Here is a 26,215-nt window from a genome sequence, read left to right on the forward strand (position 1 = left end):
GGAGACTACAAAAAAACATGGGGAAAGAACTATCCAAAACAATTAGAAGGAGCAGTACTCAGAGCTCACAGAGGGCCAGGAATAACACCTGTTCCTACCAGCCAGACTAGAAAACCCATAATTCAAGGGCGTAGGGTGAAATACTTAGAAGTCGTGGGAAATAAGGAGCCCTAGATTAAATGCTGCTGTTCCCACTTAAAAGATCTCAAAGGTGAAACCTAAAGAATTGAACTGTTTCCATATAATTCAACTGAGTCCTGGTACAAAGCTTAATAATATTTATAGGAACACAAAAATATCAAGCATCCAACAAGGTAAAATTCACAATATCTGGCATCCAATCATAAATTTCCAGGCATACACAGAAGCTGGAATAAAGAGAAATATCAGTCCATTGAAACTGAACCAGAACTGATACAGATGTTAGAATTAACAGACAGAAATAGTTATTATAACTGTATTCCAAATGTTTAAGAAGTTATATGAATGATTGAATATCTTAAGTAGAGTCATGAAAGATACAAAAAAGACCCAAATTGAACTTTTAGAGGTGAGAGCCACAATTTGTGTGTTGAAAATTAATTAATTGAGAGGAATTAATGGCAGATTAGATATTGCATAAGAAAAGATTAGTGAACTTAAAGTCCTAGCAATAGAAACTGTCCAAAATGAATCACAGAGAGAGAAAAAAAAAAAAGACTAGCAAAAATAGAAAATGTACAGAGCATTCGTGAGCTGTGTGACAATTTCAGGTGGTCTAATATATATGTAACTGAGCTCCCGAAAAGAGAAGAGGAGGGGAGACAGGAAAAACATTTGGCAAAAAATATTTGAAGAAATAATGGCTAAAATATTTCCAAATTTGATGAAAACTATAAAACCACCCATTAAGAAGCTCAAGAATCATGAAAAAACTATACCAAGCCACATCATAATCAAATTGCTCAAAACAAGTGATAAAGATAAAATCTGAAAAGTAGCTAGAGCGGGGAAGATGTATTATGTAGAGAGAAACAAAGTAAGGATGAGGCAGATGTTTCATTGGAAACCGTGCACATGAAACAACAGTGTAATGACATCTTTCAAAGTGCTGAAAGGAAAAAAAAAACTGTCAATGTAAAATCTATAGCCCACAAAAATAACTTCAAAAACGAAGTCAATAGACTTCTTAAGAGAAACAAACACTGAAAGAATTCATTACCAGCTGTTATGGACTGAATGTTTATGTCTGCCCAAAAGTCATATGAAGCCCTAACCCCTAATGTGACGGTATTTGAAGGAGGGGCCTTTGGGAGGCAATTAGGTTTAGATGAGATCATGAGGAAGCCCCTTCTACCCAAACTCTTCTAGAAAATGGAAAAGGAAGAAATCCTTCCAAACTCATTTTGTGAGACCAGCATTACCCTAATACTAAAACCAGGTTTAAAATATATTAAAAAAAGAAAACTACAGACTAATCTCCCTCATGAGCATAGACGTAAAAATTCTTAACAAAATGCTAGCAAACTGAGTCCAGCAATGTATAACAGGGCAAATATATCATGAGCAAGTGGAGTTTATCCTAGAAATGCAAGGTTGGTTTAACATTAAAAAATCAATCAATGTTATTTACATTATTAACATACTAAAAAAGAAAAACTATGTGACTATCTCAATAGATGCAGAAAAAGCACTTGGCAAAATTCAGCATCCATTCCTGATTTGAAAAACAAATAAAAAAAACCTCCCAGAAAAATAGGAATACAAAGAAACTTCCTCAACTAGATAGGAGCTTCTATGAAACACCAATAGTTACCATCATAAATAACAGTGAAAAGCTCAATATGTTCCCCATAACTCTGGGAACAAGGGGGGAATGTTTGCTCCTACCATTTATACTCAACATTGTACTGGAGGTTCTAGACAATGCAGTAAGGCAAGAAAAAGACATTGAAATCATCCAGATTGGAAAAGAAGTAAAATGTCTTCATTTACAGACAATATTATCTTCTATATAGAAAATCTGTGGAATCTACCTCCCACCCCACTCAAAAAAAAAAAAAAAAAAAGGCTATGGGAACGAATAAGCAAGTTAGGCAAAGTTGCAGGATACAAGATCAATACAAAAATCAGTTATATTTCTATATGCTAGCAATGAAAAATCAGAAATTTAAGTTAAAAACAAAACCATCTATAATTGCATTAAAAATAGTTATATCTAGTTATAAATCTGACAAAAGATGTGACCTTGGTTTGTACAAAGATTTTTTAGATATGACACCAAAAGCATGATCCATTAAAGAAAAAATTGCTCAACTGGACTTCATCAAATGAAGACTTTCTGCTTTTTGAAAAACACTGCTAAGAGAATAAAATGACAAGCTACAGACTTGGAGAAAACAGTTGCAAATCACATATCTGATAAAGGACTTCTATTAAGTATATTAAGGAACTTTCAAAACTCAATAGTAAGGAAAAAAACCAGTATAAAATGGGCAAAGAATCTACCTCTCCAGAGAAGATAAATAGATGGCAAATAAGCACATGAAAGATTCTCAATATCTTCAGTCACTAGGGAAAAGCAAGTTGAAAACACAAAGAGATTCCACAGTATACCCATTAGAATGGCCAAAATTAGAGAGATTGACCATACCACATGGTGACAAGGATGGGCAGGAACTGGACTCTCATACACTGCCACTGGAAATGTGAAATGGCACAACTGCTTTAGAAAACAGGGCCATTTCTTTAAAAGTTAGACTTACACATACCAAATGATCCATCCATTCTATATCTAGGTGTTTACACAAGACAAGTGAAAGCATATCTTCATACATAGATTTATACACTAATCCATAGCAGCTTTATTTGTAATAACCAAAAACTGGGAAATACCCAAATATCCATCAGTAGATGAATGGAGAGGTGCACGGGAGAGATTGTTAAGGGACATAAAGAGACTTTTGGTGGTGAAGGATATGTTCATTGTCTTGATTGTGATGATGGTTGCATATATATGCCAGAACATATCAAGGTGCACAGTGTAAGTATATGCAGTTTATTGTGTGTTAAGACTCTTTAAAAAAATAAATAATAATAAAGCAAAAAGAAAGTAAGACTCACTATTGGAATTCATACTAGTGTAAATATTACTGGAAAACTGTTGTGTAAGTTAATTAGATTTTTTTCTTTAAATATCAGTACATCAGTGGACACTTTTTAAAGCAAAGAACCCTTTCGTAAAAGTAATCTTCACTATTGAATACATCTGTTTTTTTGACTCCTGATGCAATATATTGTGTTTCCTTAAAGAGGATGTACATCCAGTCTGCTGGGATAACAGCAGCACATTTCCACTTCTTTTCAAGAGGCTTTCATGACGACAGTAGCATCGTGGTGGCCATGCTTTGTCTTGAAGTGGCGGAGGGCAATTGCGATAGATAGCTGGCTGCATCCGCTCCTTCGTACACATTCCGTTGAGTTCCCGTGTTAAATTACGTATTGTGATTAGATATTTACTCTGCTTGGCATCTTAGCCAAATTTCAGCCTAGGAACTTACACGTGCTTCATCCAGGCAGCACTGCCCATACTTCAGAATGAGTCATTTCCTCTTAACACAAAGCTCAGTTAATACTTGCACTGTGACTCTGTATGTGTGAAAGTTCCCTTTCAGTCCACTAACAAAATTAAAACTACCAAGTCTTAAAGTAGGTATGCGTTTTGAATGTTTTGGGTGTTCCATTAAAAGACCTGGCTTTGTTTCTGCGTGGTAAAAGGACTCAGTAAAAGGAAAGGAGAGAAGTCAGCCACAGAACACAACCTTCCAGATGTTTTCTGAGCTCACAATGCTAACTGCACGTAAGATGCTAACGGGCGGTTCTGCTTCTTTCGCCCTGGCTCAGGGCGGTGACTCCCAGGCGCTCAGCATCCTTTCTCACCGTGTCTCTCTGACTCAGGGAGCCGTGATGACCCAGGCTTGCTTGCTTTCTTTCAGGGTGTGAACGGCATGTCTGTGGATGAGAAGCCTGACTCCCCCATGTATGTGTATGAGTCCACAGTCCACTGCACCAACATCCTCCTGGGCCTCAATGACCAGCGCAAAAAGGATATTCTCTGTGACGTGACTCTGATCGTGGAGAGGAAGGAGTTCCGGGCCCACCGAGCCGTGCTGGCCGCATGCAGTGAATACTTCTGGCAGGCGCTGGTTGGACAGACGAGAAATGACTTGGTGGTCAGCTTGCCTGAGGAGGTACAGTAGTTTGGTTTGTTTGTGCAGTTGCTAACAGAGGTTTGTTGACTTGGAGACAGTTGGCTGAGGAGGACCTGGAAGGTAGGACCTGTGCCACATCCCTGCTCGGGGGTTGATGATCAAGTCACCCACACGTTAGGTTTGCGGCAGAGCCAGTTTCTATTGGATGCATTTCACGTCTCAGAGGCAAGAATCTGAACCTCACCTGTGCCTCACAGTCCCTCCTGGTTTCTAGTTCACTTACTCGTCGGGTTTTGAGTAGTTTGCCCAAAGTTTAGTACAGTCCTGCGTGTGGGATCTCAATCACTGGGACTGTTGCTATGATTTTTCTCTTTCAAATGGTTGAAGGAACACTTGATTTCCCTTGAGAGTAAAAGAATGAAAGTATTCACAGCACCTTCCTTGCCCAGGGGGAAGAGTAAAAGCAGGCAGTCGTTTTCACAGTTAATGCAGTAAGATTCTAAGAAGTGTAAACTTGCTTTTCTCACCATCATTGAAAATACCCTACTCGGGTTTCTTAATTACTTCAGGGAGTCCAGTCACTTCTGTACTTTGGGGACACTAGTAGCTGGACTTGTTCTGTCCAGAGATGACATACAGTTGGATGGTTTGAGCTGCCAGAACTCAAAGGATGGGCTTCATGCCGACAAACCATTAAATTGGCCACCCCTTTGAATTGTCTATACAGTTACTCTTTTTCCATCGTCCTGATTCCCCTTCATTTTTTTTTTTTTTTTTTTTTTTTTTTTGCTGTACTTGGGCCTCTCACTGTCGTGGCCTCTCCCGTTGCGGAGCACAGGCTCCGGACGCGCAGGCTCAATGGCCATGGCTCACGGGCCCAGCCACTCCGCGGCATGTGGGATCTTCCCGGACCGGGGCACGAACCCGTGTCCCCTGCATTGGTAGGCGGAGTCTCAACCACTCTGCCACCAGGGAAGCCCTCCCCTTCATTTTTGTGGGACTGAGGGTAACACTGAGCAGCCTTAGGCTTTGTGTTCAAGGCCAGGATCCTTCGCTGTGCCCCAGCGTGGTCTGCAACACCAGGGCTGCCACTGACACTTGTGCAGACTGTGCACTGCACAACTCTCAGGGGTACAGCTCACGTTCATAGTCTGTGTGAAGGGAGGCCCAGAGTTGTGCCGTGATCCACAGAGCAGCTCTTCACAGCACCCCTAGGAGAAGCCAAAGACCCGGTCACCCTGAGGGAGGTGCTAACGGGCGCAACTAGCATTAAGTCTCAGGGGTCACAGATCCAGTGTCTCCAGAGGCCTGGCAAATCATATAGATGAGTAAAGCAGGTTGTGTATAAGAAGTAGGACGTTGGGGCTTCTCTGGTGGCGCAGTGGTTGAGGGTCCGCCTGCCGATGCAGGGGACACGGGTTCGTGCCCCGGTCCGGGAAGATCCCACATGCCACGGAGCGGCTGGGCCCGTGAGCCATGGCCGCTGAGCCTGCGCGTCTGGAGCCTGTGCTCCGCAACGGGAGAGGCCACAACAGTGAGAGGCCCACGTACCGCAAAAAAAAAAAAAAAAAAAAAAAAAAAAGTAGGACGTGGTGGGGCAAGCAGCTGCTCCACAGAAAGACATTCAAGTTCAACATAAAAAACAAATAGACATACACACTACTGTATATAAGATAAACAACAAGGAAGCTAGGGTAGCTTTATTGATACCAGTCAAAATAGACTTTAAGGTTTGCAGAAGGAACTAGATTCAATATCTTGTATTGAACCTATAATGGAAAAAAATCTGAAAAAGAATATATATATATATATCAATATATATTCATAAATATAACTGAATCACTTTGCTGTTCACCTGCAACATTGTAAATCAACTATTCTTCAATTTTAAAAAATCTCATCTATACCCCCCCCCAAAAAAAAAAAACAAAAATAGACAGGGGTGTCAGAGGGGTCACTAGATCCAGTCCCTTGTTAAGAAATGTCTGCTATTACCCCTGCAGAGCAGGAAAGTGGCAAAGTGAGGGCTACATAGGCAGTTTCACATGAATATTCTTTGTTATGTACCCAAGTGAAGGGCTCCATTACTACTCCTCACACCACTGGCAAGTAGATAACTAGAAAGATCCTAATACTAGAAACAAAAGGACAAATCAGTTGAAGATAATGTAATTGGGGCTGAGGAGGAGGGATGCTTATGTACCAAGTGATGTGGGAAGGCCAAGAAATGGCAGCTGTGGTGTGACTGGTGATCCTGAGCTGCATTAACGGGCAAATACTTAACCTGTCATTAGGTGAGAGGATAAATATAAAAGACTATGTTTAAACTGGTTGGCGTTCGTCAAATATAAGACTCTTTCTTCTTCTCTTGAGGGGCAGCAAGCGTGCCTTTGAACTTACTTTAACTCTAGAATTCTCTGAAAATATCTGACAAACTTCCAATTATCCAGAATGGTTTTAGGAAGGGGGTGGAGTTTACAGTTAATTTATTATCTGTGTCTGTTTGAGAGTCACCTCATATATGTTTTTTACTAATTTCCAAAAAAAAATAGATTGCATTAAAATATATTTACAAATGAAAACCATAATTTATGTAATTTAGACTCTCTTCCGTGACTGCGGGCCCCATCTGGAGACTCCCTGGACCTTGTGCCGTAAACCCTGGCCTGCCCCCCAGTTAGCTCTGTGATCCTGATCTAGTCACTTAACCTCTCTGAGCCCCAGTTCTTACCTGTAAAAAACCCTAAAATGCTGAAGCCCTTAAATTATTTATCATAATACGATACCAAGGCAGTAAAACCTAACCTAAAAATTTCTTTTTAGATCAAATCCCTGATAATCACTTATTTCCTTGGCACTGGGCACTCTTTGAAGTAAGTGTGTGTAGATACCACACAAAAATCTGCTGTTTGACCTTTTGATTGTTTGTGTTCCAGTTTAAGTGAGAATTGGCTAAGTGTTGATTTTCTTTCTAGTTGTGTAAAATGATTTCTGTTCCTACATCATCTGCATTTCCAAATAATTACAACATTCTGCTTCTTCATGTACCTGAAACCTTCAGATATAATGAGACACTTTTTTTTTTTTTTTCCTATGAAACATGAATTCGTATTGTCAGTAACCCAGCTCCAGTCATCCTGCTGATGGGCGTGCAGGCCAAGCCCCACGTGGCATTCTCCTTTGTGGGTCTGTAATTGTGTCTGAGGCCTCCTTCCAGGAGCCTCTGCCTCTGCTCAGAGGCCCCTTCTGGGGCCCCAGGCGCTGGGCATTGTTTTCTCTCCTTGCCGTGTGCACACTGAAAGGTCCTTGCAGCCTCTCAGATGCTGTCCCACTTAGCTCAGTGAATGACTTCATAGAATTTGAATTAAGTGGTGAATAAACAAACATCCCAAACACTACCTTGGAAAGTAGCTGCTTAGAACTCACTGGCATTTGGTTCATATGATGTAAGAAAAAGCATTTGATTAGCTCCTTGGAAATCTTTAAACTTCATCATCATAATCCATCACGAATTCAAATCACCTTCCGGCCGGGTCCCAGCCTTGCTCACTCTTGGCTTACCCCTGCGCTCCCTGCCCGGCCAACTGCTGAGCTTCACAGGGGCCGACATGGCTGAGTCTGAAAGCTCCGTCTGTGGGTTACGTTTCTTTTTTTAATATTTATTTATTAATTTGGCTGTGCTGAGTCTTAGTTGCGCGTGCGGGATCTTTGTTGCAGCACACGGGCTCCTCAGTTGCGGCATACAAACTCATAGTTGCGGCATGCATGTGGGATCTAGTTCCCTGACTAGGGATCGAACCCGGGCCCCCTGCATTGGGAGCACGGAGCCTTAGCCACTGGACCATCAGGAAAGTCCCTGAAAGCTCTGTCTTTGGACTAGGAAACTTCCAGATACAAACCGCTGCCCTCTCACCCCCCTGCTCTGTCAGTTTAGGCCAAACCCGGCTCCAGCCTGCAGCCGCTGTCCACTTGTGCAGTTCTAGCCCCGTGCCCTGACTCCCGGTGGGCAGCGCCGTTACCCACAAAGTAGAGCCGACCAGAGTCCCGGTGTAGCCTCTCAGCTGAACACGGGAGAGACAGAAGTAGAGGCCTCCTCCTGGAAGGCAAGGAGTCATGGAACTGTCTTGCTTTTTTTTCCTTTTCCTAAACTGGCATGACAGATTGCCCCTAGGATTCCTGTGACTTGAGTGTTGCTTCCTCGTGGAAAAGCCCATCCAGGAATGTGTGTCAGCAAAAAGCAGGAGATAAGCATTGTCCTTAGTACTTCTGTTCAGTGATGAAACAGGTCATTTGGTTTGTAATAGCAAGTGTATATCATGTTAAGAGATGAAGAGAAAGTGGGTCGTGTACCAAGAGTGGCAAGGCCCTTCTTGCAGTGCTCCTTCGGATTCAAGCTGCCTCAACGAACACCTCCTCAGCTATGGTCATAGAGACCACTTAGGCTGGATGCCGGCCATGCTGGAAGGGGCATCACTAGCATGATGTTAAGGTTATGGTGTGTCAAGTACAGAGGGCAGGAAAGGGGTGCAGCGTTGCCCATCAACCCCATTCTGATGGGCTCGACTCCCACCCAGAATGCTAGGGAAGAGCGGCTGAAAGGAGGTTATTGCCAAGGTCTATTATCAGAAAGTCAAAAGATAACAAGTGTTGGCCAGGATGTGGAGAAAAGGGAACCCTTGTGCACTGTGGTAGGAATGTAAATCAGGAGAGCCACTGTGGAAATCAATATGGAGGTTCCTCAAAAAATTAAAAATAGAGCTGCCATACGATCCAGCAATCCCACTTCTGAGTCTATATCCAAAGGAAATAAGATCACTATCTCAAAGAGATAGCTGCACTCCCGTGTGCATTGCAGCATTATTCACAATTGCCAAGACACGGAAACAACCTAAGTGTCTGTCAGCAGATGAATGGGTAAAGAAGACGTGGTCTGTATATAAACACACACATACATACACACAAGTAAATTATTCAGCCTTTAAAAAAAGAAGGAAATCCTGCTATTTGCAGCAACACGGATAAACCTGGAGGAAATTATGCTAAGTCAAATAAACCAGACAGAGAAAGACAAATATTGCATCTTCTCACTTATTTGTGGCATCTAAGGAAGAAAAGTCAAACTCATAGTAACAGAATAGAATGGTGGTTACCAGAAGCTGGAGGGTAGTGCAAAAGGAGAAATATTGATCAAACAAACTTTTGGTTATAAGATGAATAAGTTCTGGAGACCTAATGTACAGCATGGTGAGTGTAGTTAATAGTAACGTATTATGGGGACTTCCCTGGTGGTGCAGTGGTTAAGAATCCACCTGCCAATGCAGGGGACACGGGTTCGAGCCCTGGTCCGGGAAGATCCCACATGCCGTGGAGCAACTAAGCCTGTGTGCCACAACTACTAAGCCTGCGCTCTAGAGCCCACAAGCCACAGCTACTGAGCCCACGCTCCACAACTACTGAAGCCCGCGCGCCTAGAGCCCGTGCTCTGCAACAAGAGAAGCCACCGCAATGAGAAGCCCGCGCACCGCAACAAAGAGCAGCCCCCGCTCACCACAACTAGAGAAAGTCCCGCGCAACAATGAAGACGCAACGCAGCCAAAAATAAATAAATTTATATTTTAAAAAATAATAATAATGTAACATATACTCGAAATTCGCTAAGAGAGTAGATCTTAAGAGTTCTCACCACACACACAAAGGATAACTATGGGATATGATGGATATGCTATTTTGTTTATAATGGTAATAATTTCACAGTGTACACATATGTCAAAACATCACATTGTATATCTTAAATACATACAATTTTTATTTGTCATAAATAAGTAAAGAAATGAGAGGGAGAGCTTATTGCCAAGCCTCTGGCACCTTTCTTTGCGCTTGTTTCCCGGGTCCTCTCACTCTGTAGAGAAGGGGAAGGGTTCACGCAGGGAATGGCTGTAGGGTAGAGGTATGCATGGCCCCTTAGGCGGAACTTATGCTTATGGAGGTAAAAATATATTTCAGACTTCTGCTCACTCACTATCTCTATCTTTTGTTTCCCCTCTATCTTTCTCTTTCTCTCTCTCTCCCAACATTTTGTGACAAATCTTGTTTTTGCAGTACTAAACAAAAGGGAAAACTGACCCAGAGGGACTTTGGAAACACAGCATTTGTTGTGAAGTCTCCACCACAGGGTATAGTAAAGAATGTTACTGCTGTAGTACTGTGGAGCACAGAGGCCAGCAAGGAAATTATGGAATCTTCTTGTCTGAAAGTTTTTAGAGGCTATGAAAGCTGTTAATGTCTCTGGAATGGCTTAGGCCCAGTTTTTTAAAGAAGCAATAAGACAGTCGTGACTGTCTTTGGACAGTCCTTTCAGGATGTCATACTACAGAAAGTACTCAGTGCTACAGCACAGGGTGCCCCGAGTGTTCTGAGCCTGCGTGTGACTCTAGGGGGAGGGAAGGTTTGGTGGGAAGCAGGGGGTGAGGTCTCTGGGAAGTGGCATGACCAAGGATAAGAAGTGCAAAGCACTCCCCCACCCCAAAGCACAGAGCCAACGCTTTAACATCCCCTCATTTATCACCTAGACAAAACTCAGAAGAACAAGTCAATTTTAGGAACTGAGGAACATCAGCCATGAGAGGCTGGGTAAACCATAATCAGGACCTTGGCACTAACTGATCTTGAGCAAGCTGGTCGACCTCTTTGAGATTCTGTTTCTTCATTCGTTCACTTATTCATTCATTCTGCAAATATTTATCAAAGGCTGTACCAGGAGGCGCTGTTCTAGGTGCTGGGTGAACCTAATGAGCAAAACAGACCTTACATTCCAGAGGAGGAGGAGAGACAGAAAATAAATAAATGTAACATGGACTTTGTTAGATGCCATTGAGGAAAATAGAACAGGGAAGGGGGTTAAGGAACGTCAGGGTTCAGGTATGGCAGTTTTAACTAGGGTGGTCAAGAAAGGCCTGTTTGGGGGATGACTTTTGTAGAAAGACCTGAAGAAGGTGAGGGAGACAGCCATGTTGACATGCGGGGGAAGAGTGATCTAAGTGGAAGGAATAGCAAGGAAAAGGCCCTGGGGATGGAGTGGACCTGGCCTGTTGGACACACGGTAGCAACATGAGCAAAAGGTCGATAGGAGGAAGCACGTCAGAGAAGTATCGGGGCAAGGCTGTGCACCTTTTGGATACATTACCTTTCCTTGGAATGAGCTAGGAGGCCACTGGAGGTTTTCCCAGGAGAAGATGATTTTGACTGTGTGAAAATAGATTGAAAGAGGGCAGGGGCAGAAGCAGGGGAACCAGTTAAGATGCTGAAGGCTTCCCTGGTGGCGCAGTGGTTGAGAGTCCGCCTGCCGATGCAGGGGACACGGGTTCGTGCCCCGGTCCGGGAAGATCCCACATGCCGCAGAGCGGCTGGGCCCGTGAGCCATGGCCGCTGAGCCTGCGCGTCCGGAGCCTGTGCTCCGCAACGGGAGAGGCCCCAACAGTGAGAGGCCCGCGTACTGCAAAAAAAAAAAAAAAAAAAAAGATGCTGAGGCAACAAACCATGTATGATCTGATGGCCTGGACCAGGGTGATAGCAGCGCAGTGGTGATCAGTGTCAGATTCTGGTAATATTTTTGTTTTAAGTTTACAAACTTCTGTTTGTTTGTTTGGCTGTGAGGCTTGCGGGATCTTAATTCCCCGACCAGGGATCAACCCCGGGCCCCCTGCAGTGGAAGCGTCGGGTCCTAACCACTGGACCGCCAGGGAAGTCCCTCTGGTAATATTTTGAAGGTAGAGCTTATGGGATTATCTTATAGATTGGATGTAGGATGGAAGAGAAAGAGAAGAGTTAAGGGTAGCTCCAAGGTTTAGGGCCTAAGCTGTTGGAAGGATGGAGTTGCCGTTACCTGGGAATGGTGAAGAGTGAGGGAAATAGGTTTCAGGTGGTGGGAGTGGGGCAGGATTAGGAGTTCTATTTTGTACATACTAAGTTTGAGAAGCGTGTTAGCATCTAAATAGAGATGTCTAGTACACAGTAGGATATACATGGCTAAAATTCATGGGAGAAGTCTAGCCTGGAGATAGAAGTTTTAATACCAGAGTATTGGGGATATTGAAAGCCCCAAGACCAGATACAAATACCAAGTGAATAAGTGTAGACAGAAAAAACAAAAAGAGAGAGAGGTCTTAGGATTCATCCTTGGGTCTTTTCAGAACTAAGGGGTCAGGGAGAAAAAGATGAGGCAGCATGGTAAACCAAGAAAGAGTAACTATTGAAGTAGAAGGAAAAGCAAAAAAAAGTTTAGTGTGTTGGAAGCCAGGTAAAGAAAGGTGGAGAGAGTAATCAGCAATGTCAAATGATGCTGATAGGCAGCTAAGGTGAAGGCTGAAAATTGACCATCCAGCAATTTGGAAGCCATTCGTGATTTCATTGAGCACTTTGGGAAAGCAATAGGAGCAAAAACCAATTGGGCTGTGTTCTAGAGAGAAGGGAAAGGGAAGGATTTGAAGAAGCTCATGTAGGCTACATTTTTGAGGCCTTTTGGGTTAAAGGGAACAAAGAGGTGAGCCAGTAACTGGAGGGAAATAGAGTCAAAAGAGTTTTCCTTCGGGCTTCTTTTCTAAGTAGGAAGAAATTCCAGCACACTTGCCCTCGATGGTAAAGATGATCAATATTCACTCATATCCAATTTTCCTCTCTTTCCTGCACACACAGGAAGACCATATTTACAATCAGGTTTGCTGGGTAACTAGATCTAACCAATAAAACGTGAGTGGGAGTCATGTGTCACTTCTAGCCCGAGGCAGTTAAAAGTAAGTGTGAGTTCCTGGTGTTCTTTCACATCCATTGAACTGGTATCAGAGAACTCCTAGGTGGTGGAACCAAAACCCAGATTCTTTTTTTTTTTTTTTTTTTTAGAGATTTATGTTTTATTTTATTTTACACCTTACTTTCCAAAAATAAATTTTTAAAAAAACAATCAATTAAAAAAAAACTTAAACACTAATCCAGCTGAAACACAATTAATTCCATTTTTGCCTCTTTCCTTCCAATATTCTCTTTATGTATACACATTTTAAATGGCTGCAGTCATAGAATTGCAAGATTATATATTGCTTTTTATTAGTTAACATCAGAATATCATATAATCTTCCCGTGTCAACTCATATTCCATTCCATGCATAATCTTTGCAATTGCAGTTTTAATAATCAGACTATTCAATTGCATAACCATACCATAATTTACCTTATTCCCTTTGTCAAACATTTATCTTTTAAACATAGCTAGTGCACATATTGTAGCATTTAGGGTTATTTAGTGTTTTTAGCTTCTGTTTTATCATTTATTTAAGAAATAATGTGGGAACTAGTTTAAGATCATTGAGTTCAAGTGTGAATATCATTATTGCTCTTATATACTTCTGTATTAATATCAAAAGGGTTTGTAGGAACTTACAGTGCCTACATGAGTAAAAAAGGAGGAGTCAGTTTATCGTACAGCCCAGATTCTTGAGTCACTGTTGGAAGAGAGCCATCTGACTCGCATCAGACTATGACATGAATGAGGACTTAACCTTTATGTTAGGCCATTAAGACTTGGTGTTTATTTGTTTGCACAGCAGAGCCCATCCTGACTCATAGTTGGGCGGATGGGAAAGTTCCAAAAGTGACAGAAAACCTGCTGACATGGCAGACAGAAGGCCAATCGCTAAAAGAATGTCTTGAGGACTTGAGAGAGGATAGGATCTCCTGAGCAAGTGGGCCAACTCAACTCAGCAAGGCTCATCCTTCTGGACGTTGATGGAGTTGAACTGGATGATCTCTGGAGACCTAGCCTGTGCTACAGGTTGATGGTCTTGGAATTTTTCTAGGTTCCTGCTGGAGGGAGAGAAAAAAAAATCCTGCGGGTCAGAACGAGAGGAGAGATATTTAGATTGAGAGGTAGGGAAAGACCAGGGAGATGGGAGGCAGATTGGTCTGGAAAGGAGAGAATCATCTGACTTCAGAAGAGGTGTGAGCTCACTTGTCTTATCTTTGTTTGTAAATCCTCCCTGACTTTTCCCATATGGTCTTAGAGTTCATCGGAGATGACAGTTCAAGAGCTGTAGAACCACTGGGCTATTTGATAACCTAGAACATAGACAGATTGTAGAAAATGCAGATCATTGCATTGCGATTTCAGAAGGATCTTGAAAAGAATTATTATTATTTAATGACCTCAATTTCCACATGAGTGTGCAGGGATACAGGGCACCAGTTTGCCTTTCAGGGCTGCTCTTCAGATTAATGAAATGTGATAAGTTAAACTTCTTGGAAGGATGGTGCCATATAAACAGTAGGTGTTATTATTCCCATAAAAGGAAAGCACAGTCTTCTCTGATGAAATGGCTCTTACCTCAGACTCTTCATTAAAAGCTGTGGTGCAAGTTTCCAAGTTGCACTGGTGAGACTTGGTAGCAGATGAAAAAAAAAAAAGCAAAAGAAGTCAAAATATCCCAGGTAACTACTTGCCAGCAAGTAAGAAGTTTTCAAGTCCTAGAATCGTGCTGATAAGTCTGAACTGCCTAAAGGCAGAACTTATTTATAGTAACACAAAGGTGACTTCCAGCCCTGAAATCTGGGCCTCCGCCTCCGATGGGGGTGCAATAAAGCAAAGCCATGAAAAGGGGAGCTAATACTATTGTGATTCCATCTCTGAAGGCTGCTCAGTGGTGCTGCTACAGAGGGAGGGGAATCTGGTGTGAAAATAGCCACAGCAATAGCTGATTTTAAAACTGAAATATATAAGCTATTTCCAAACCTCTTACATTTGTAAATCCTGAGGCCAGTAAGTCCTATTTAAAGAGCTTTATGCAGAGGTGCATTCCTCTTTTGGAATAGTAGAAGGAGTTGAGTGGACAAAAACTAAGACCTTTCGAAGAATTATTTTTAAGTGACCTGATTTCAAAGGTAGTTTTAAGGCTTTCTTTCACTTTACCTGTTTCACCCTGTATAATGTAGGATGACCACCGTCATCAACATTTTTAAATGCATTCATAACAAAGCCTTTGACAGTAAAGTTGTTTGCATTAAATTTTATAAAAGTAGGTACCTGTGTATCTATTCATTTCAAGACTCTTCTCTATATATGAATTAAATGTCCCTTACATTTCTTGCTTTGCTCTGTTATGGAATTGCTTAGCTATTTCAGTTGAAATCAGTAATAGATTTAAAGACAGAGTTCAGAGCTGTAAAGTTCCTCACTTGATCAGGAATCATACATATTATTTTTGTCATATTTAATCATAGAACCCAGGCCTTTAACAGGGTACTTAATTAAACTTTTAATTCATGATAAGAAGTTAAATAGCAATTGGGAGGGTTTTTTAAAAATTATTTCCACGTCTCATCCAGATTACCAAAAAAAATTTTTTTAAAAAGGTATGATGGACATAATGGCTGTCAGCCAAGGGTATTGTAGGTCATGCCGACATGAGCTGGCAGCAAGCCATTGTCCAAATAGCATGACTTTATCGATGCAGAGTAGTCACTCTTGAGTTCATGGTTGAGTCACTAGTGATGGAGTGGTACTTCCCTTGAGCCAGGGCTTCTTAGAGTAGGTTTCTTGTTGTTCACTATTACCTGCCCTACTTTGCCAATAAAAGAGCAGGACCATTTAGGCTGAAAGCCGAACAGAGGAGAAACATTGATTATAGATCTCATTTCTCTTTGCTTCCTGAAAACTGAGATTGCAGTTACACAGTGAAAGCATGGGGTGTTTTTTTTTAATGGGTTACAAGAAATACAGTTTCCACCCCAAAATACTCAAGAGTTGGAATCCAAGAGTCAGTTTTGATTCTGTCTTTTCTTTGGCAGCTCTCACACTGAGCACAAATGGGGGAGGATATCAGTAGAGTTACCTAATCATCTTAATGGATTTGCATTCCATTCAAAAACTTGGAATGTCCCCAAACTGCTTCAGGCTTCAGCTCTATTGTTGAGGTGTCCAGTGACATTTCTGGTGGGTGTGCAGTTCTACAAAAGCAGACAGCTTTTGAAAGGGACCCTTCTTCTGGTGAGAACACCTGGAATCTTGGTTGAACAAGCTGTAAACCAGGAAACTGATTCAGGAATTCCTTAATAAAAGGGATCATATCCAGGCGTCGGGGTGGTGTGTGGTTGTCTGTAGGAAAGGCTGTTCTGAGAAGCACAAAGAAAGTAAAATAGTTGTTGGCACTCATCAGTTAATACCTTTCTGTTTATTTTCTTGTTTGTTTGTTTTCTTAACCAAATCACAGGCTAGACAAAGGGTTGGGTTGCTTTTGCTTTCAGGAGTGGGGCAATTAAAGAGCCGCACTTTTGGTTTCCTGATATTTCAGAAGTGTTCTTTTCCCCATTAACTTGGTGCACATAGTAAGATGTTTCACTTTGCCCTAGACCCCTCAAATATGTTGACAGTCGCTCTCACTGACAGTGGCACCTCTTCCAGGCTCGTCGGTGATGCAGTGAGCTGTACTGTCTGAGCTGGACTTCTGTGTGCAGCCTGGCAAAGGCTGTGTGTGAAAAAGTGAGTGCATTCAGCACCCTGGGTGGGATGGAGCCAGGCCTCCAATGTGAGCACATTTTTGGACTGATTGGCAGCAGAGAGAAATACTGGCAGCTGTTCCCAAGCAAGCCAAAAAGTTGGCCCGGGGATGGAAAAAAAAAATGCTGGGATTTAGCCAACGGAAGATTCCTGCGTCTAGAAGAAAATCAAAGGAAGGCTACAGAAGGTCACAATGACAGACCTCCAGCTGGTTGAAGTCACAACTATTTCATTTTGTCTCTGCTGTATAAAGGATAGTATTACTTGTCATTGCCACTCATTTTTTCCCAATTCTTTATTTCTAAGTCTTCATTTCTGTTCTCTTGATTTCTTTATTTTTTTAATTCTCTAGATACAAAATGAAATGACAGATTATTCTTCCTAAAAGTAGTGTATGGGCGATGTTATTTGCAGAGGCAGTATCAGCAACCAGAATTGAATAGAACGGGGCAGGTCTCAGAGAGCAGTAGCCACACGCATGTGTTCCAAGCCATGTTGAGTGATGTGTGTTGGAGTGGAACCCAACCACGTTATGTGTGAAGATCACCTCAAAGATCTGTCCAGAGAGATCCTCTGACACCTCACAGCTTGTCGATTATTCTTGTTTTATTAGTTACTAAAAGAGAAGGGTGGGAAAAACGGTAAAGTTCCTAAAAGACCAGGAAAATGTCTGCTGAAAGATAGGATCCTCAACGGTCTTGCCATGTAAAGATGAGCACGCTCGTACCACGGGAGACATTTTCATATTTGATGTCATTCTTCCTTCCAACGAACACCTTAGACTATGTGCGAATATTCTTTCTGCCAGGTAGAGCTGTTGTAGCCCAGGAATTAAATAGGAATTCCACCCTACAAATAGGAAGGTGGAAAGATTAAAAATGTGGACCACCAAAATTTGGGGGTAAGAAATATGCAGGATGCTAAGAGAAGATGTTTGAAGCACACCTTTTGTAACTCTGGGGATTTTGGGGAGGTGACTTAAATCCATCAGATTTGCAAGATATTCACGGAAATGCGATGACCTTTCAAAGTTCTGTTTAACAAAGTCTCTCCATGCCTCCTGTTTGAGGCTGTTACAGTAGATGTCAACCAGATATTCTCACTTGCTAACAGAAGAAATAGTATCCTGGCTACGTGGGGGGGATTTCAGGTCTATTAAAGGAGAATTTGATAACAGTACAAGATGCTAGACACTGCGGTAGGGTAGAAACAAACACAGAATTACCTTCAGAGGAGGGGTGTGTGTGTGTGTGTTTAAAGGACAAAGGGGTCAAGGGACTTCCCTGGTGGTCCAGTGGTTAAGACTTCGCCTTCCAATGCAGGGGGTGCGGGATCAATTCCTGGTCAGGGAGCTAAGATCCCACATGCCTCACAGCCAAAAAAACCAAGCAGAAGCAATATTGTAAAACAGAAGCAATACTGTAACAAATTCAATAATGACTTTAAAAATGGTCCACATCAAAATAATCTTAAAAAAAAAAAAAAAAGACAAAGGGGTCAAAAGGACAAGATGGCTTAAGTACAGCACTTCATAGAAGCAGAGGAATGGAACACATGACCCTTTTCTAGATCATTTCTTTTGGGGGGTTAACTTAGAAATATAAGACAAAACCATCTCCTCCAAGGAACTTACAATATAGTTGAAGAATCAAGACAGGGGCTTCCCTGGTGGCGCAGTGGTTGAGAATCCGCCTGCCAATGCAGGGGACACGGGTTCGAGCCCTGGTCTGGGAGGATCCCACATGCCACGGAGCAACTAGGCCCATGAGCCACAACTACTGAGCCTGCGCATCTGGAGCCTGTGCTCCGCAACAAGAGAGGCCGCGATAGTGAGAGGCCCGCGCACCGCGATGAAGAGTGGCCCCCACTTGCCACAACTAGAGGATGCCCTCACACAGAAACGAGGACCCAACACAGCCCTAAATAAATAAATAAATTTTAAAAAAGCACTACTCACCCTTAATATTTAAAAAACAACAAAGAAATCAAGACAAACCGTAGAAATCAAAGGTGTAAACAATTCAAGAGCATTTGCTGTAGGTGCCGTGTGTGTGTTAGCCGTTGCTTGTGCCACAGAGGTTCTGATCTGGGCGAGGACAGGATTTTCCTTCCATCTCCTGAAACCACCTAAAACGAACACTCACAGGATCGATCAGACTTCCTTAGGGAACAAGTGGGGAGAGAGCCTCCAGGAAAAGACGCTGGCACGACAAAGAAGCAGTCACAGGGCCTTGAGGAGCCAGCTCTGATTTGCACGAAGAGTAGATTTGGAGAAATAATTCAAAATATGGTCAGATTACATGGAGCCTTCCTAGGAAAAAATAAGGTTTAGACCAAAGAATTTAATCTTGATGGAGCAAGCAATAGGAATTCACTGAAACGTTGTGAGCCAAAAAGTGACAGAATGAAAAAGAATTTAAGGAATAACTGTCTGGCAATGGAATGTTGGACGGATGGGACAACACAGTGCTCCAGACGGAGGGCACAGCCAGGAAGCTCACCCTGCTCCCAGCATGAGCTGATGAAGGTATGTGCCTGGTGAAGAGCTGGGAGATGCCAAAGACCGAGTGTGGGACTCATCAGTGGGAAAAGAGGCCTTCCAGCCTTGATGTATATCTATAGTGCTTTATAAGTTCCCAAGGCACCGTGAGTGCAAAGCTGGAGATACAGGTGTGAGGAACACAGGCCCGTAGGTGGTGGCTGAGACCACCAGGAATTGCCGATCCCTTTCAGAAAAGCGAAGAGAAAAATGGTCGGGGGCTGAGATTGAGCTCCTATACTTGAACTCCCATTGCTGTTTCCTCTAAGAATGAAGTCTACTCTGGATGGCTGGTTTTAAGGTCACTTTCATTTATTTGGGAAATATTAAAGCCCCGACAGTGTATTAGACTGAGGATACCTATAGAGGTGCTCCCTAAATTACCTTTTAAGGAGTATACCTTCCAGGTGATACTGTGAGCATCATGCCTTACTTAGCACACATGGATACAAGGACCTTCAAGGAGATACTAAATTTCTGGAGGACAGAGCCTCTAAAAATACCTCAAGGGGGGCTTCCCTGGTGGCGCAGTGGTTGAGAGTCCGCCTGCCAATGCAGGGGACGCGGGTTCGTGGCCTGGTCCGGGAGGATCCCACATGCCGCGGCGCGGCTGGGCCCGTGAGCCATGGCCGCTGAGCCTGCACGTCCGGAGCCTGTGCTCCGCAACGGGAGAGGCCACAACAGTGAGAGGCCCGCGTACCGCAAAAAAAAAAAAAAAAAAAGAATACCTCAAGGGTATTTGTAATCCAGTGCCACATAGTTTAAAGTGCCAGGAGCAGATTCAGGCAAAGGTGATCACTTGCAGTTAAAACCATTATGATGAATGTTTGCTGGACATTACTATAGTAGGTAAGCAACACACACGGACACAAAGTAACAACACACACATGCTCTACCCACAAACCCAGGCAGGGGTCAGTCTGAGCATCCCTCCTGGTGAGTCACCTAGGTGTTAGATATCTTCTGATGATATTCATGAAATAGACACTCTCCCCAGTGATGTGTTCCGTGAGTAACTTGACCTCATAAAGCCTTTAGATATAACTTCCAGTTAGAGGAAAACCAGTGATTACAAAAACAAGCCTAACAACACCTTGAGGTAGCAGCAGGGCAAATCCAGAAGGTGGGCTGTTCTGCAGGACAAATGGCCTGATTTCTTCAATAAGTCAGTGTCATAAAAAATGGACTATGCTAAATTAAACAAGAGTTAAGGGATTTAAAAACTAGATGCACTATGCGGTCCTGGAGTGGTTACTCATTTGGATAAACCAGTTATAAAGGACTTGGGGCGGGGGGAATTGGAAAAATCCAAATGTGGTCTGGGTATTAGGAGAAATTTTCCTGAAATGGAAAGGTGGTAATAATTGGAAGACTGAGAAACAGTAGGTCCTGTATGATCTCGGTTTGGTTAAAAAATACAAATTGGAGTGTGTGTGTGTGTGTGTGTAAAGGAGCCAGAGGACCTGTGCTAAAGTGTTAAGAGAGGTGACCTGTGAATGGTGGGAATGTGATGCAATTTGTTTTGCTTGTCTGCATTTTCCAATTTCCTACCCTGTACATTATTACATTTCTGTAATAAAAAGGTTATTTGAACAGTTCAGTGGATAGAAGGGAAGGAGGGAATGAAGACTGGGTGGAGTGTGGAGCATAATACTGGAAAAAGTACAACTCCGCAGTGTGGTATTACATGTGATTTCAAAACTTCTGTGGCCCCATCAGTTTTCTTCCTAGAAGCACCAATGCTGCACCAGTGCTCCCTGGTCCCTTCCTTCCAGCTCCGGGCCCTCCGTTCTCCTAACTAAGAGACTAGAGTCCTTAACTAGGACCAAACTTGCACTCACAGTCTCACTGGTTAAACGAAAATTAACCCAAAAAGCAATAAAGAGAATAGCTGTCTTCTAGTTCCTTCTTATTAAAAGTGTGAGACCTTTTTTCATATTTAAATTTACCTTGATCATTGAAACCTACAGATGCTCTTCCTTCCTATATGTTCTCTAGTGTTGCATCTCTGGAAATTACCAGTGTTATTTTCAGTGAAAATAGCTCAGATGTTTCCCAAGACTGACCCTCTGTGCCCCCAGATAGAGAAGGAAATTCTCACCATCTAGTCAAATCCTGTACAACTATGAAGGAAGTAGCAGATGTGGGGAGTGTCACTCCTTTCATGTTACCCTGGTCTACAGGTACTGAAATTGAAGACAAGGAGAGTCCTTTCATGAATATTTTCAAACCTATGTAAATATCTACAAATGCATGCTTTGGAAGTTACTCAATCAGCTTACTTCAGGCTTAGGTTATATACTGAATATCTCCAGATAGTTGCTCTTTCAAGGATGTGTCAGAATGTTCAATAGGAAGGACATGTTTTTGTATTAATCAGTTGGATGATGACATTTTCAAAAACCAAGAGTAAAAGATGCTGCTTCCATCCTCAACTGGACTTTGTTAAAAAAGGACAACCATAAAGTCGTCCCTGGATCCTGGAAAGCCTGGACCACTGGGGGACCTGCAGTAATGAGGTAGTTTCCCTCCACCATGCCCAAAGTCTGGAAGAAGACAACTGACACGTGTGTGATTAAGATTTCAGAAGAGTGAGTCAAAATAGAAAGTGATGCTCTAGTGGGCCTGCACCTGTAAGTCTCACACTGGTGTTTAAAACCACTTAATGCAGACTGCTTCCTACTCTGTGGTCAACAGAATGCTGGTTCTTCCGTACTTCCTCCTCAGGAGCCTCCAGAAATATCTTTTTTTTAAAGTTTTTTTATAAGTGATTTTCTCTTAAATCGATCTTTAGCTTGTTTTCATGGGAAATCTATAGTATTTAACTCTTCTAATACCCATGTATTAGTCTGCTCAGGCTGCCATAACAAAATACCACAAAATGGGTGGAATAAGCAACAGAAATTTATTTTCTCACAGTTCTAGAGGCTAGAAGTCCAAGACGATGGTGTCTGCAGGTCTGGTTTCTCCTAAGGCCCCTCTCCTTGGTTTGCTGATGGCCTCCTTCTCGCTGTGTCTTCACATGGCCTTTCCTCTGTGCACAGAGAAAGAGAACACTGGTGTCTCTTCCTCTTCTTATAAGGACACCAGTTCCATCAGCTCAAGGCCTCACCCTTATGACCACATTTAACCTTAATTACCTCCTTAAAGGCCCTGTCTCCAAATATGGGGAGATGGGGATGAGGATTTCAACATATGAATTTGGGGAGACACAATTCAGTCCATAATGACCCACTAAAAAATAATGGGTTTATACAAATAACTAAACAACATAGGTGCAAGATTATCCACATATGTACAACTACACAACCACTCACTATGTAACCGTATGGAAGAAAAAAGATCTCCATGGACTGATATGGAGTAATTTCCAAGATATATTTTAGAAGGCAAAAACAAGATGCAGAAGAGTACATACACTAGGTATGGTATGCTTCCTTTTGTTTAAGAAACAAGAGAAAATATGAGTATGTATTTGTAATGCATATGTATAATTTATAAGTATACACACACATTTGCATATTTTATTAAAAGAAACACAGAAAAGACAAAAAATTATGAAAAGGTGACCTATGGGAAGTGGGTGAAAACGGAATGAAAGGATTTGAGATGGGAGTGACTTGCTATCATTTTAATTGGTATTGACTTTTGAACCATTTAAATGTTTTACATAGTCAAGAAATTAAAATTTAATCAAAAAAGATGAGAAGCAGCAAGCCCTAAAATTTAAAACAAATAGAAAAAAATGAACTCACCATATATTAACTTGGTTAATTAACCACACAGAATAAAAGGATAAATTAGATTAACTTTTGAACATGGTTCTATGGCTAGACATCCTCTGTGGGATATTCTTCAATACAGCTGGCCTGAACGTTTCAAAAGTGTCGTTGCCGTGAAAAACAAAATGATGGGGGACTCTCCTAGGTCAAAGGAAATTAAGTGGGACCAAATGCAGTAAGTGATCTTGATTGGCTCCCAGATTAAAAAAAAAAAAAAATTCTATGAAGGACATCCTTGGAGGAATTTAGAGACTCAATATAGACTGTATATTAGTTTACAACATTATGCCAACATGAGTTTTCTTGGGTAGGAAATTATTATTTTGGTTATATAGAATGTTCTTGTTCTCAAGATATATATGCTGAAGTATTTAGGAATGAAATGTCATGATTTAATTTCGAGTGGTTTGGGGAAGAAATGTATATGTGGAGGGGGTGGGGGTGTGTTTATCTATAGATAGATAAAGATATAGAGAAGACAGCACATTTTTTTGCTTAAAACACTAGAAGGTATTTATTGGGACAGCTTCAGGCACAGTTTGCTCAAGGGGAGCATACAAATTTAGCAAAATTTAACAGTTGATGTATTGAGATTAAAGGTATATGGATGTACATTTCTTTAATCTTTTCTGTAGGTTGGAATTTTCAAGATAAAAAATTGGGGAAAAAATAATAGATATGGATTGATTTTGTCATGAAGGTGCTCCATTCACAAGAAGCATTTACTAAGTACCTACTCTGTGCCAAGCCCTGTTCTAAGTGCTGGGGATGTAGCCGTGAACAAAGGCAAAGAAAGTTGGAGCTCTCATGGGCCTATATTTTAGTGCGAAAGACAAATAAGAAAATAGATAACTTTAGATTGTGATGAGTGCTAAAAGTAAAATAAAACGAGGTGATGTGATACAGTCATCAAGGGAGAAGCAACGTTAGATAGGGTGGCCAGGGAAGGGTTCTCCAAGGAGGAGACTTTGGGGCTGAGACCTGAATGACCAGAAGGAGCCATTCATTCATTGACCAGATTTGCATTGAGCACCAACTGTGTGTGCTCTTCTAGGTACCGGATGTAGCGGGGAACAAAATGGGTACACCCTCTGCCTTCCCAGAGCTTACATTCCCATTAGGGGCAACATACGGTAAACAAGAATACGTAAGCTGGTGATCAATGTTACAGGGGAAAATAAAATAGGGAGGGGAGTAGTTAGTGAGGACTGGAGTTGAAATTTTGTTTTGTTTCGTTTTGGCATTGTAGGTTTTTAAAAAATTTTTTGAAGTATGCTTGATTTACAGTGCTTCAGGTATACAGCAAAGTGATTCAGTTATACGTGTGTGTATGTGTATACATATACACATTCTTTTACAGATGCTTTTCCATTATAGATTATAACAGGATATTGAATATAGTTCCCTGTGCTATACAATAGGTTCTTGTTGTTTATCTATTTTATATATAGTAGTATGTGTCTGTTAATCTCAAATTCCCAGTTTAACCCTCCCAACCCCTTTCCCCTTTGGTAACCATAAGTTTGTTTTCTATGTCTGTGAGTCTATTTCTGTTTTGTAAATAAGTTCATTTGTATCATTTTTTAGATTCCACCTATAAGTGATATCATATGATGTTTGTCTTTCTCTGACTTACTTCACTTAGTATGATAATCTCTAGGTCCACCCATGTTGCTACAAATGGCATTATTTCATTCTTTTGAATGGCTGAGTAATATTCCATTCATCTTCTTTATCTATCTTCTTTATCCATTCATCTGTCGATGGACATTTCAGTTCTAAGTTGAAATTTTAGACAGGGCAGTTCGGAAAGGGCTCGTGGAGCAGACAACATACAGAGACCGGGTCTAGAGCTGGGGTGTTGGGAGAAGACAGATAGTGAAGGGCCTGATGGGCCATATTAATGATGTTGGCTTTTACTCAGTGAAAAGGGATCTTTTGGATGGTTCTGGATAGAGCAGTGACATCATCCAACCTATCTTTCTACAAGATGGCTCTGGATGCTGGGTTGAGAATAGGCTACAAAGGAACGAGGGCAGGAGTAGGGATACCAGCTAAGCATCTCCTGCAGTAATTCAAGCAAGAGGTAGTTTGTAGGAGGGTGGTGGCAGGGGAGAAATGCAAAGGCTTGGAACCTGACTCTATTTTGAATGCAGAACTGCCAGGACTTCCCACTAGCTGATTGGAAGTAGGATATGAGAAAAAGAAAAGAATCCAAGATGACTGAGGTTTTGGCCCTAAAAACTGGAAGGCTGGGAGTTGCCCTGAACTGAGGTGGGAAAGAAAAACTGCCCAAGGAGCAGGTTTGAGAAAGGACGCGAGGGATGGGGTGGGTGGACGGCAGGATCTGGGGGCAGTCAGCAGCCAGAGGGAAAGCAAAAGCCTGAAGATCTACTGAGAGTTTCACCGCAGGCTTGTGCAAGGATAATTAGGAATGCCTTGGGATAAATCTTTTCATAGAATTTTTTTCGTTTGCAAATTAACCTTTTGGTAATTTGAGCTCCATCCACTCAGATGCAAAAGTTAACTCCCAGTTTGCACTGTCAACTGCCTCTAGGAGTCTGGCTCCCACGTGGAGATGCTATAGGAGGTCTCCCTTGTTCTGGGCGCTGGGTGGAAGTTTTGGTGAGAAAGGGGGATTTGTGCTGAAGATGTGGCTCTATTCACAGTGACTTGTGAGGTGGCGTTGGTGGGAGTGACCCTGTAAGGTTCAGCCGAGTGTTATAGTGATTCCCAGACATTTTTTGCCAATGATCCCTTTGACATGCGACTGAATTTCACAGGCAGCCTTTCAGTTTTGAACCCAAATTTCCCTTCCCTCTGTGCCCCTCGCCTGCGTCCGCGAGGGATGCACATTCTGGGCATATTTCGTTCCTCAGGAGCAGGCTCTGGCAGCTCAGAGACTATTCATTCACATTCCATTGCCTCTTCTGTGCGCCCTCCAAGATTCCATCAGAGGCTGCGCTTAAAATAATGAGGCTTTATTTATGCAGATTCTTTCTCCCCCCAGAAAGATGCTGAGAGCTTTTCATGGAAATTCTTGAAGAATTGCTGAGGTTCCATGGACTTCAGAAAGTGTGCTTGAAATGGGGACTCTGACAGTTAGGGCCCCCAGTAAGGCTTATTGATGGAGAGAATGGACCTTGAACCCACTCTGTCGCGA

General features: G+C 42.1%; 1 protein-coding gene across 2 annotated transcripts in view; it reads left to right on the plus strand.

Annotated features, from left to right (window-relative positions):
• The window catches only part of BACH2 (BTB domain and CNC homolog 2), a 357,735-nt gene that overhangs the window by 272,786 nt on the left and 58,734 nt on the right, over positions 1 to 26,215 (plus strand). For both annotated transcript variants that reach the window (XM_082633604.1, XM_082633605.1), the window contains one exon: positions 3,975 to 4,229. In XM_082633604.1, coding sequence (XP_082489730.1) covers positions 3,987 to 4,229 — 243 coding nt within the window. In that variant the 5' untranslated portion in view covers positions 3,975 to 3,986. The remainder of the gene's footprint in view (positions 1 to 3,974; positions 4,230 to 26,215) is intronic.

This window comes from Mesoplodon mirus (genome assembly GCF_964341445.2).
Source record: "Mesoplodon mirus genome assembly, chromosome: 10".
Lineage (NCBI taxonomy): Eukaryota > Metazoa > Chordata > Mammalia > Artiodactyla > Ziphiidae > Mesoplodon > Mesoplodon mirus.